At 53.0% G+C, this 13,009-nt stretch overlaps 1 protein-coding gene across 1 annotated transcript; it reads left to right on the top strand.

Moving 5' to 3' along the window:
* The first annotated feature begins 8,579 nt into the window (after positions 1-8,579).
* KRT36 (keratin 36) lies at positions 8,580-12,021 on the top strand. The gene is made up of 7 exons (XM_001514248.2): positions 8,580-8,765; positions 9,263-9,345; positions 10,109-10,265; positions 10,375-10,536; positions 10,683-10,808; positions 10,920-11,140; positions 11,831-12,021. The coding sequence occupies exons 1-7, from the start codon at positions 8,595-8,597 to the stop codon at positions 11,982-11,984; spliced, it is 1,074 nt and encodes a 357-aa protein (XP_001514298.2). The 5' UTR covers positions 8,580-8,594; the 3' UTR covers positions 11,985-12,021.
* The last annotated feature ends 988 nt before the right edge of the window (positions 12,022-13,009 follow it).

The raw sequence follows: 13,009 nt of genomic DNA, 5'->3' as shown, positions 1-13,009 counted from the left end.
GTGTGTGTGGGGGGACATTTCTGTCCTGTCCTTGGTCGGGAGGCTGAGATCCCGCCATCTCACTGGCCCCATAGCACCCAAGGCCCGGCACCAGCTGTTGTTGACACCCCAAAGAGGAGAAGGGTCTAGAAAATTTAGAGCCAGGGTGCCAGCTGAGTGAAGAAGAGGAGCTGGTGTCCCCTACTGCTTACACGTCCCCCCACGGCTGTCTGAAGAGCTGGAAGAGCCACGAGTCCTTGAAGAGCTGGCGAGACCCCGTACTGGTCTCTTTCTTAGAGAAGTAGCAGAGTAGTCACAGCAGCATAGGGTAGAGCACAGGCCTGGGAGGCAGAAGGTCATGGATTCTAATCCCACCTCTGCCACGTGTCTGCCGTGACATTGGGCATGCCGCTTCACTTCTCTGGGCCTCAGTTACCTCAACTGTAAAATAGGGATTGAGACAGTGAGCCTTATGGGGGACATGGGCCGTGTCCAACCCGATTTGCCTGTACCCACCCCAGTGCTTAGTACAGTGCCTGGCACATAGTAAGTGCTTAACAAATACCACAATTATTATTATTATTATTGTTTCCCCTGGAACTCTGAGCAGCTACCCCACCCCGGGTTGTCAGCCACGGCCACCCAGAAATTCAATCTGCCTCCAGCTGCCCACCTTGTCACGTTGCCAAGGGGCCCCTGGCAGTCTCATATCGGGTCCGGGGGTTGATGGAAAGAGGCTCTTCTCGCCCTGAGGACCCTTAAATCACTCTGATCCCCTCTCCTCTCTCACAGGATGCCCGGCTTTACTTCGAAGAACGGTAAGGGGCCTCAGCTCTGCGGGAGGAAGGGTTGGGGGCTGAGGGAACCTCCCATTCCCCTTCTGGGGGAGGGGAGGTTCTGACCAGTGACGGCAACTGGGTCAAACCCCAGTGGTTTCCACACAGTCTTCTGCTTGCTTCCTTCTCGGCGGCCCCTTACTTCCAACGTCGAGGCCCAAGCAGTGGCTCTCACTAAAGCTTGGGGCCCTCGAGGAAGGGGGCTCCGGAAAAGGGGGAGCCAGCACGTCTCGCTTTCTCCGCAGGGGCAGGAGTGACCACCGGCATCAGCGGCAGCGTGGCCGGTCCCGGGCGTCGTCCCTCGGTCGAGCCGCGTCGTCCTTGAACCCATCGCTCCGGCGCGGGGGGATCTGGAAACCTGCCCCTTCCCTCCTGCCCCAGGACGGGGCTTTTCCCCACAACCCGTCTACTTCTACCGCCGCCCCCGGCCTCTCGGTGCCCCAGGACGCCCTTCTTGTCTCGCTAATCACCCTTTCGGTTCAATAAAGTTTTCCTGCCTTCTGCAAACACATTTCCAAGTCTACTCTGGTTTTTGGGGATGGACGTGGAAGAAGCTTCAGGGGCCCCTGCCTATCCCCAGCAGGGGCCTGGTGATCAGCAGTAGTGGGTAGAGTACAAGCCTGGGAATCAGAAGGATCTGGGTTCTAATCCTTACTCCACCACATGTCGTCTGTGTGGCCTCAGGCGAGTCACTTCACTTCTCTGTGCCTCAGTTACCTCATCTGTAAAATGGGGATTAAGACTTTGAGCCCCATGTGGGACATGCACTGTGTCCAAACTGATTAACTTCTATTCACCCCAGTGCTTAGTACAGTGTTTGTCATATAGTAAGTGGTTAATAAATACCATAACAAAAATCCCCAGCTGGAGCCAGACTGGGCACTAAGCTGGGTGCCAGGCTGGGCGCCGGGCTCTGCCTGGGGAGTAAATGGCTTCTTGGAAGTCAACAATCTTCCCTCCCGGCCTCGGCCAGCCCAGAGGGGATATTATGGACATGGGGGAGTTATGGGAGAGAGTGTCCTCCCCTCAGGACCAGCTGTGGCTACCTCATTGTCAGTTCCTAAACTGCCTTGGCTGGATTCCGGCCTTGCTTCTTTGGGTTCTCCACCATTCCAGATTGCTTACGACTGGCAGGGGAGAGCTGAGAGTCTCCGAGGGCTTGGGAAGACACTGAACAGGGTCTCTCCCCTCATTAGCTCTGAAATTAAATCTGTCAACCACTCCTAACCTAGCCCATTCTCCAGCCCCTTTCTTCCTTCCCTTCCTCCCTTCCTTCATCCCAAGAGCCCCAGTAGCCAGTCCAGGACAGTCAGGACTTCCCATCTCCCATCCAGAAAGGATAAGGAAACTTGATGTTTACACAGGAACAGGCAATGAGAGGGATAGTTGCAAGGGAAGAGTGGAGCTCAGACTGCCAGGAGTAGGAGAAAATTGCCCAACTCTTTTCTGTGGGTTAGGGAAGGCTTTCTGCCAGAGACAAGAGTTTACAATTTCACCTTTCAATTAATTACATTTATTAAGTACCTACTGTGTGCATAACAAGGCACTAAATGCTTGGAAGAATTAGTAGATTCCTTCCCTAGAGGAACTTGAAAATTAGCAGGAAAGATAGATATCAAAATAATTTACAAATAAAAGGAAGAAGGCAAGTGGATATGTAATGAGTGAGTGCTTAAATGGTAGGACAAGGTCAAACAATCATATGCATCGAGTGCTTACTATGTGCAGAACACTGAACTACTCTGTGCAGAACACTGAACTAAGTGCTTGAGTTGGTAGACATTCCCAACCCACAATGAGCTTACCGTCTAGAAGGGGAGAGAGACATTAATATAAATAAATAAATTACGGATATGTACCTAAATTCTGTGGGGCTGAGGAAAGGGTGAATTAAAGGGAATAAATCAGGATGTCACAGAAGGGAGTGGGAAAAGAGGAAATGAGGGCTTAGGCAGGGAGGGCCTCTTGGAGATGTGCCTTCAGTAAGGCTTTGAAGACAGAGTAATTATCTGTCGGATATGAAGAGGGAGGGCGTTTCAGGCCAGAGGCAGGACATGGGTGAGAGGTTGGTGGCAAGATGGATGAGATAGAAGTATAGCAAACAGGTTTACATTAGAGGAACAGAGTGTGCAGACTGGGTTGGAATAGGAGAACAGTGAGGCAAGGTAAAAGGAGCAAGGTGACTGAGTGCTTTAAAGCCAATGGTAAGGCGTTTCTGTTTGATGCAGAGGTGGATGGACCACCACCGGAGGTTCTTGAGGAGTGGGGAAACATTCTTGCCTTTTGCCGTCGAGTCGTCTCCGACCCAAAGCGATGCCATGAACAGACTGAACGTTTTTGCGTGCCAGGCACTGTACTAAGCGCTGCGGGGAATACGACACGACATCTGCCCAGGCTTGGGCACAGCTTAGTCCCGTCATCCAACGCTGCAGACGGGTGGCTGGAAACTGTTCAGGAGGGTTAGGAGATCTTGGCCAAGTTAGCCAGGGGCGGGGGCAGGCAGGGGTGCGGGGAGGGGGGAGGCTGCTTGGCATAGCCCCAGGCAGTCCTCGGACCGGCCTCAGCCTGTTAGCTTGAGTGCCCCTGTAGGCTAAAATAATAATAATAATTCATAATCGTGGTATTTGTTAAGTGCTTACTATGGGACAAACATTGTTCTAAACGCTGGGATAGATACAAGATCATCAGGTTGTCCACAGTCCCTGTCCCACGTGGGACTCACATTCTTAATCCCCATTTTACAGATGAGGAAACTGAGGCCCAGAGAAGTGAAGTGACTTGCCCAAGGTCATACAGCAGACAAATGGCGGAGCCAGGATTAGAACCCACATCCTTCTGACTCTTGGTTCCCGGCTCTCCACCCTGCTTGGTTCCCTTTCCTTGGCTCTCCGCTCTGCCCAATTCCCTGCTTCTGGCTCTTCGCCCTGCCTAACTCCCGGTTCCCGACCCTCCATCCCACCTGACCCCGTCTCCCGTCTCCCGAATCCTGGCTCTCCATCCCGCCCGATTCCCGGATTCCAGCTCTCGGTCCTTCCTGACTCCGGACCCTTCTCCCTGTCCGGCTCCCGGTTCCCGACTCTCCAACCCTTCTTGGTTCTCTTCTCCCAGCTCTCCGCTCTGCCTAATTCCCTGCTCCTGGCTCTCCATCCTGCCCGATTCCCGGCTTCCGGCTCTCGGTCCTTCCTGACTCCGGACCCTCCGCCCTGCCTAACTCCCGGTTCCCGGCTCTCCGCCCTGCTTGGTTCTCTTCTCCGGGCTCTCCGCTCTGCCCAAATCCCTGCCCCTGGCTCTCCATCCTGCCTGACTCTGGGCTCCCGACTCTCCATCCTTCCTGACTCCCGGATCGCGGTCCTCCGTCCTGACTCCGGACTCTCCTCCCTTCTTGGTTCCCTTCTCCCGGCTCTCCGCCCTGCCCAATTCCCGGCTCCTGGCTCTCCGTCCTGCCCGACTCCCGGCTGCCGGCTGTCCATCCTGCCTGAGTCCGGACTCTCCGCTCCGTCCGGCTCCCGGCTCCCGGTTCCCGGCTCTTCCGGGAAGCATCTCTGGGCCCCTCAGGGTCTCTGCAGCCAGGAAGCAAGAAGGCGGGGTCTCCCCCACTCCACCCCCGTTGCCTCTCCCACACTGGCCTGCCCGGCCCTCCGCTTTTCTACCCGGCTGCCGGGCGGGGGAGGATCGCATCCCCGCAAGACCCCCGCCCTCCGCCCTCCCCGGGGCTAGGTGTGCCTCCCCCAGTCCGCTTTCCGCGAAGGACGTCAGCGAGAAGCTAGTTAAACTCTCTAAGAGGCGGGTAAACTGCCGGAGACGCACATAAACGCGACCGAAACCCGCCCGACGAGCCCGGTCTGAGGGTGGGAACCGGCCGGCAGGGCGTCCTGACCAAGGGCTTCCCGGTTCCTCATTCATTCATTCATTCAATCGTATTTATTGAGCCCTTACTGTGTGCTGACCACTGTACTAAGCGCTTAGAAAGTACAATTCGGTTGTCGGGCCCTCGCCCCTCCCCAGCATGCGCTCGTCCCTCCTCCCAAGATCCCACCGTGGCACCGTCTATATCCACATCAGTCCCCTTCTCCAACCCCTTGTTTACACCGTCTCTCCTCACCCCCGAAACAGCCCCCGCCCCCCTAAATCCTCCAGATCACAGTTTATCCCATTCCTCAAAGTCTCCTGGAAGCCACTTCCTCCAGTGGGCCCCCACCTCCCAAGCCTGGGAGGGGCTGGATTCTAATGTCACCTACCTCCTGTGTGACCTTGGGCAAGTTACTTAACTTCCCTGTTCCTCAGTTCCTTTTTCTGCAGAATGGGGATTCAATACCTGTTCTCCCTCCTACTTAGACTGTGAGCCCCATGAGACATCCGATTATCTTGTATCTAAACCCCGCGGTTAATACAGTGCTGGGCACATAGTAAGTGCTTACAAATACCACTAGTATTAGTCCCTGCTCTGCCATTTGCCTGTAGTATCACCTGGGGCAAGTCACTTAGCTTCTCTGTGCCTCGGTTTCCTCGTCTGTAAAATGGAGATTCAGTACCTGTTTTTCCTCCTACTTACACTGTGAGCCTCGTGTAGAACAGAGATTGGGTCCAATCTGCTTATATTATATCTATCCCAGCACTTTAGTACAATGGTTGGCACATCTTATATTCTTCATAAATACCACCATATTCATAATCACTCTTATTATTGGTGTGGGGATCCTATCAGCCATCCTCAGCACCAGTATATATTCCAAGCTACATACACAACTTCATTATCCATTAACGTAGCGATCTATCCATCTTGCCATACCATATATTCCAACTTTGCTCTTTTTCCTCTTTCCACTATTTGCATATAATTTGTCAGTCTTCCGAAACTGGGTGGTAAATTCCTTTCCTCGTTCAGTACATTCATTCATTCAATCCTATTTATTGAGCGCTTACTGTGTGCAGAGCACTATACTAAGCACTTGGGAAAGTACATATGGTGCTCAATAGATTCCAATGGATATCATATATTTCTACTTGTCAAATCATTTATGTTTACTCTAGTTACCACTATGTCTCTATTCTTCCTCGGGTTCCAGCTGGATGCATAAGATCTGTGTCAGCTTGTCTCACCCATTATATGCCCGCAACCTGGGCATTATCCTTGACTCATCTAATTCAACCTGCATAGTTTGACACCAAATCCTGTCGGTTCCACCTTCACAACATTTCTAGAACCGGTCACTTCCTCTTCAGGCAAATGGCCACTGGGCTGATTCAAGCTCATATTATATCTCACCTTGACCACTGCTTCAGCCTCTTTGCTAACCTCCCTGCCTCCTGTTTCTCCCCTTTCCAGTCCATACTTCACTCTGCTTCCTGGATTATTTTCTTAAAAAAAAAAATTCAGTCCACATCTCCCCACTCCTCAGAAATTTCCAAGGACTTGCCATTCATTTCCACAGCAAATATGAATTTTTTTACCATCACTTTTAAGGCACTCAACCAACTCTCCCCCTACTACAACCCTGATTGCATATTTCACCCTCCTAATGCCAACCTACTCACTCTACCTCAAACACATCTGTCTTACCACCGGTCATCTTCCCCCTCTGGCTTAGAACTGACTCCCCTCTCCATATCCGACAGATCACCTCTCTCCCCACTTTCAAAGCCCTAGCTAAACTCACACCTCTTCCAATATGACCTTCCCTCCTGTATTGCCTGTGCACTTGGATCTGTTTCCCCTTAAGCACTTGTTATTTACCCATCCCCAGCCCTACATTTATGTATATATCCCTATACACTTCAATTTTGCCTACTAGCAATTGATTTAAATAATAACGTTGGTATTTGTTAAGCGCTTACTATGTACAGAGCACTGTTCTAATTGCTGGTGTAGATACAGGGTAATCAGGTTGTCACATTCTAAATCCTCATTTTACAGATGAGGTAACTGAGGCATAGAGAAGTTAAGTGACTTGCCCACAGTCACACAGCTGACAAGTGACAGAGCTGGGATTCGAACCCATGACCTCTGACTCCCAAGCCTGTGCTCTTTCCACTGAGCCACTCTGCTTTAATATCTGTCCTCTTCTGGTCTATAATCTCCTTGTGGGCAGGGGACGTGTTTATCAGCTCTACTGTTTTGTTCTCTCCCAATCACCTAGCTAGTAGAGTGCTCAGCACCCAGTAAGTACTCAATAAATACTATTGATGGATTGATTATATTGTAAACTCCTTAAGGGATTGGGTCTTCCACTTTTATTGCATGTTCCCAAATGCCATTAGGGCACTCTTCTCCCAGCAGACATAGGGTAGGCATGAAGTACAGTGCTCTGTCCAGTGTAAAAGCTCATTTTAGTGCTCTGCACATGGTAATGCCTGCTAGGAAGCGCTTAACAAATACCATAATTATTAGATACCAGACACAGCACTCTGCACATAGCAGGTACCCACACAGCTGGCACACAGTGCTGGTATCTCCGCACACAGAAGGCATCCAGTAGAGCCCTCTTGCAAATGGAAAGTATCCAGTGTAGTATTCTGAACACAGAAAACACCCAGTTCAGGGTGCACATATAATAAAGGCAGCCAGTACAGCACTCCATGCGGTGCTTGGCACACAGCGGATGCCCAATAAATCTGATAAAGATGAGTGTGAGAATAAAGATACTAATAATGACAACTGTGGCATTTGGTAAGTGCCTACTTTGTTGCCCAGAACTGTACTAAGCACTGGAGTAGATACAAGGTAATTGGGTTGGACACAGTTCCTGACTCCATATAGGGTTCACAGTCTTAATTCCCATTTTACAGATAAGGTAACTAATTAAAATTGTGATATTTGTTAAGCGCTTACTCTGTGCCGGGCAGTGTGCTAAGCACTGGGGTGGATAAAAGCAAATCGGATAGGACAAAGACCTTATCCCACGTGGGGTCGATCCCCGTTTTACAGTTGAGGGAACCGAGGCCCAGAAAAGTTAAGTAACTTGCCCAAAGTCCCACAGCAGACAAGCGGCAGGGCCGGATCCAGATCCTTCTGACTCAGGTCCTTCTGACCAGGTCCAGGTCCTTCTGATTCCCAAGCCCATGTTCTATCCAAGAGGCCACGCTGCTTCTCAGGGCTGAAGATGAGGATGATGGCACCCAGGCCTCAGCTATTGGTGCACAGTGGAGGCTAGGGGAGAGGACAGACCCTTGGACTGAGCTGGGGGGGCAGGAGGCAACTGGAGTCAGCCTCACCTCTAATGGCCATGACATAAGGCTCCTTTGAAAGGACAATAAAAGTCTGGTTCTGCGGGAACTGACAGCAGCAGAATCCTGACTTGGCACACCAAATCCCAAGGTTTTATGGGGCAAGGATACGTGGAGAGGAGAAATAACATTCTCATGCAATTGTCTTACAGTTATGGGCTCGGCCTTTCCCAGGAGAAGCCAAGATTGCAGGCCCACACCCACCGAGAATGAATATAAGCTCGGGAGAGGAACGGAGGGAGATGACAGACTTGGGTTTCCTTGTTCAGCTGTACTCCTCTCCATTTGAAAGCTGACACTATGGCTGCCCAGTTCTGCTCTTCCCGCTTCTCCACTTGCTCCTCCAAGGGGATTTCTCGCCTCTCTTTGCCCCGCTCTGGTGGCTCCTGCCGGGGCCCAGCGTTCTCCTGTGGGGGACTGGCAGCCTCCTCAGGCCGACTGGGGAGCTGCCTGCCTGGATCTTACCTGTCGAGCTCCTGCCACTACCCCTCGGCTTCTTTGGGCAGTGCCGGCTGGTCCTATGAAGGCTCCTTCAATGGCAGTGAGAAGGAGACCATGCAGTTTCTGAATGACCGCCTGGCCAACTATCTGGAGCAGGTGCGCCATTTGGAGCAGGAAAACGCCGAGCTGGAGGCCAAGATCCGCCAGTGGGGTGAGGCCCAGATCCCTTATGTGTGCCCGGACTACCAGTCCTACTTCCGGACCATTGAGGAGCTGCAGCAGAAGGTAACGTTATGGGGCGGGTATTCTTTTCTTCCCCTTCTCTCCTCCTGGATGCTTCAGGACTGGATCATGTCCCAGTGGGGTTACCTTTGGGGAAGGATGTACCTTGAGATCTGAAGTGCCCAGTTTGACACCTTGACTCTATTTATTGACTCTATTTATTGCCATTGTTCTTGTCTGTCCGTCTCCCCCGATTAGACCGTAAGCCCGTCAAGCGGCAGGGACTGTCTCTATCTGTTGCCGACTTGTTCATTCCAAGCGCTTAGTACAGTGCTCTGCACATAGTAAGCGCTCAATAAATACTATTGAATGAATGAATGACACCTTGTGGGAGGGAACTGTGGGTTAGTGATGTGCAAGAGTGAGCAATCGGGTGTCTCGGCTCCCGTGGATGGCCTCAGAGCAGAGAGGGAATGTTTTTTGGAGCACCCCTGTATTGGCCCAACGAGTTTCTAATCTGCTTCTCTCAACCCCATTCATTGGGATCCCTGCCTTGCCAGATCCTGCTGACCAAGGCGGACAATGCCCGGCTGGTTCTGCAGATCGACAATGCCAAGCTGGCTGCCGACGACTTCCGCACCAAGTAAGTTGGACTGGCTGGATCTCGGCCTGCCTCTGCCTGCACACTCAATCGGGTTGGGCCTCTAATCTATCTTGGAGGGGCCGGAATCAGAATCAATTCCTCAGGAGCCCTGAGCAAAGAGCTGGGCCAAGTGAAAGTTGTAAGAGGACACGTGGCACCACCACAGACCACTCCATGGTTGATTGGCCTGTGCTGGGTCAATGGGGAGTGTTAGGGCTGTTGGTTGGTTCATGCTTGGTCACTAGAGGGAGAGTCAGGGATGGAGAAGGGAGAGTTGGATGGTTTGTGTTGGGTCGCCGGGATCAGAGTCATGGAGAGAGATAGGGGTGTTGGATGATCCTTGTTTCATTGGAGTGGGAGTAAGGGATGGATGGGGGGAAGATAGGGGTACCAGTGGGGGGGGGGTCACTAGAGGGAGATTTAGGGTTGGGGAAAGGAGAGCGGCATGGTCGTTGCTATGAGAAGACTGGAGAAGGGAGGGTTAGGGGTGTGAGAGCCCATTCCTAATCATGAGTTGAATGTCAGATAGGGAGTCAAACATACAATTTCACCAAGGGCCTCATTGATCTTGTCTGAGGCAGAATCCTGGGCTGGACAGCATAAGACCTGATAGGAAGGGTTAGGATGTCACTCCTGGTTTTATGTGTGAACTTGGCTGATTGCCCCTTGAGGAGTTTCAAAATTCCACAATTACTGGAACCAAAATCTCCCCTGCCTTGGAGCTCCTCTGCTTACTCCTTTGGCCTCGTACCCCCGCTCACAGGTACGAGACGGAGCTGAACCTCCGCCAGCTGGTGGAGGCCGACATCAATGGTCTGCGCCGCCTTCTGGATGAGCTGACCCTTTGTAAGGCCGACCTGGAGGCCCAGGTGGAATCGCTGAAGGAGGAGCTGCTCTGTCTGCGGAAGAACCACGAGGAGGTGCGAGTGGGCCTGTAGCTTCCCTGGAAGCGGGTGGGGAAGCCCAGAGACTGGGTCGGGAGAGGCCTGGCAGGGGCTAGACCAGGGACGAACGTCTCTATGCTCCCAGGAGGTGAATGCTCTGCGCTGCCAGCTCGGAGACCGGCTCAACATAGAGGTGGACGCGGCCCCGCCCGTGGACCTGAACCGGGTTCTGGAAGACATGCGGGCCCAGTACGAGTCACTGGTGGAGAACAATCGGAGAGATGTGGAGAGCTGGTTTACCACTCAGGTGGGAATGGAAGGTAGTCTGAGTGGGGGGCAACCGCTTTAGGGGACTTTAAAGGGGGGAAAATCACCATCTTGTGACTGACTCTACACATGCGTATATCTGTGTCCTTGTGTGGCTGTGCATACATGGGGCTGTGTATGTTCCAGACAGAGGAGTTGAACCAGCAGGTGGTGACCAGCTCAGAGCAGCTGCAGTGCTGCCAGGCAGAGATCATCGAGCTGAGACGCACCGTCAACGCGCTGGAGATTGAGCTGCAGGCACAGCACAACATGGTACGTGTCCTTGCCCAGCCCTGACCCTGACCCTGAGCCTCTGCATCCTTGGTCCCCAAGGCTCGAGTCTTCACCCTCGTGCTGAGCTGTTTTCTCCCCAACCCTCTACAGAGAAACTCCTTGGAATCCACGCTGGCCGAGACCGAGGGCCGCTATGGCTCCCAGCTGGCCCAGATGCAGGGCCTCATCAGCAACGTGGAGGCCCAACTGGCCGAGATTCGCTGTGACCTAGAGCGGCAGAACCAGGAGTACCAGGTGCTGCTGGACGTCAAGGCCAGGCTGGAGGGGGAGATTGCCACCTACCGCCGCCTGCTGGAAGGGGAGGACTGCAAGTAAGTGTGGTCAGGGCCCACGGGGAATTGGGGTCTCCTGGGGAAGGGGATTGGCACTTGGGAAACCCTTTTCAGGTCACTTCCTCATCTAATCAATACTGGGCAACAGAAGATGACCTAGGGGAGTTAGTCTAAATGCATGAGGAAAGCCCGTATGACCTCTGGGCATCTTTGATTAAAAACAAAAAAAAGCTGATCGTCGGTGTCCGGTCTCCCCACAAGTTCTCCCCCTTCAAACTGTTTGCTCCTTTCTCCCCTTCCTTCAAAATTCATCTAGTTATGCCTCACTCTTGACTCTCCCATCTCAATCCCCTCACTCACGCCACCCCCCCCGCCACAGCCCATGCCCCCAAATCTCCAGACCACAGCTCTTCCTCTCATTAAAGCCCTTCTCCAAAACTAACCTCCTCCCTGAAGCCTTCTGTGACTGTGCCCCACCTTCCTGAAGAGCTCACTTCCCACCCTCTCCGCCCTCCTGCGTATTTCAGTTTATTCAGTTACTGTAGCTGCTATTGGTTGTACCCAGACTCTTTTTCCCACTCCCACTATATGTGTACTCTCTGTGCCTGCCCGTCTCCTCCATTTGACTGTATTTGACTGAAGGATAGTATCAATTATTGGGATCCATTCTGGAGTTTTCCTCCTGGATGCTGGGCTGTCTTTCTCCATGCCATACCCTTGTTTCTGCAGGCTCCCTCCCCACCCGTGCACGCCGGTCCCTACCCTCCGTACACCCTGCACACCTGCCTCCCAAGTGAACACTCAGATCCGCACCATCACAGAGGAGATCAGAGACGGGAAAGTCATCTCCTCCCGCGAGCTCGTCCAGCACCGCCCCATGTGAACGCACTGAGGATGTCCACTGGGTCTGGCCCCCCTGGAGGGACCTGCTTCTTCGTCGCTGCAGTGACCCCCACTTCCCTCGGGGCCGGTGTCTCCTGCCCGTGCTGTGCTGGCCTTGTCTCCCTTGGGCCTCGGTGCTGGCAGATGTGTTTGGCTGCTGCTTTGGTGTCTCTGAAAACAAGAGAAAGTTCTTTGGCAAATCCCGAATAAACCCAATTCTGTTGGCAAAGCAAATCGGTTCCACTGTGTTCATCACTTCCCTCCATTCTGCTGAACGGGGGAGGGGTTTGCATTAAAGAGGGATTTCCCTTCCTGCAGAGAGGACGGTACTGAACATCTACTCTGTACAGAATTCTGGAGCAGGCTCTTACTGCGTTCAGGGTGCTGTACTGGGTGTTCAATGGGCAGACACTGTCCTGGGTACGGGGGACAAGGTAGAAAGGGCAGCAGATGCTGTCCCTGACCTCAGGGAGGGTCTTGGGCGATGCAGGGTCACAGCCAGGATAACCAAGCAGACGTTGGAGAGAACAAGCAGGAAACAGAGGGTCAGTCCCTTGTTCCCCAAGAGCTCGGTGGGATCCTGGAACATGTTCACAGTGGATTAAGGGCCCCCACCGAAGGGGGTCTCTAAGTGGTTGCCACCGACAACTCTGCCCCTGCCTCGGAGGAGCATGGAGGTAGGTGTGGGGAAGGGAAGAAGATAGAGTGGAGGTTACGGACCCCTGGGGACCCTCCTCTTGGAGGCTACACCCTAATCTGCCACTCCTAATCCACCAGCCACCCAACAGGAAGAGACTACAATTAGGATGCTGAGAGCCCAGTGTGGCGGCTAGAGCAGGCCCCACATAGTCTCAGTTCAGTGGCTCCATTCGGTGCTTCCTCCCCACCCCTTCTGCCCGCAGACCACCTTTCACCGATCACCCGCTGCTGCTCAGTGACCTAGAGGAGGAGCAGCAGGAGGGTCAGGGCTCTGTGAGGTGGACAGGTTAGCGGAGCAGAATCAGGAGCGAAGGTTAGAGCTAGACG

This window comes from Ornithorhynchus anatinus, chromosome 11 (genome assembly GCF_004115215.2).
Source record: "Ornithorhynchus anatinus isolate Pmale09 chromosome 11, mOrnAna1.pri.v4, whole genome shotgun sequence".
NCBI classification, from domain to species: domain Eukaryota; kingdom Metazoa; phylum Chordata; class Mammalia; order Monotremata; family Ornithorhynchidae; genus Ornithorhynchus; species Ornithorhynchus anatinus.
Note: the sequence above shows the minus strand (reverse complement) of the source record. Positions and strands in the feature narration are given on the sequence as shown.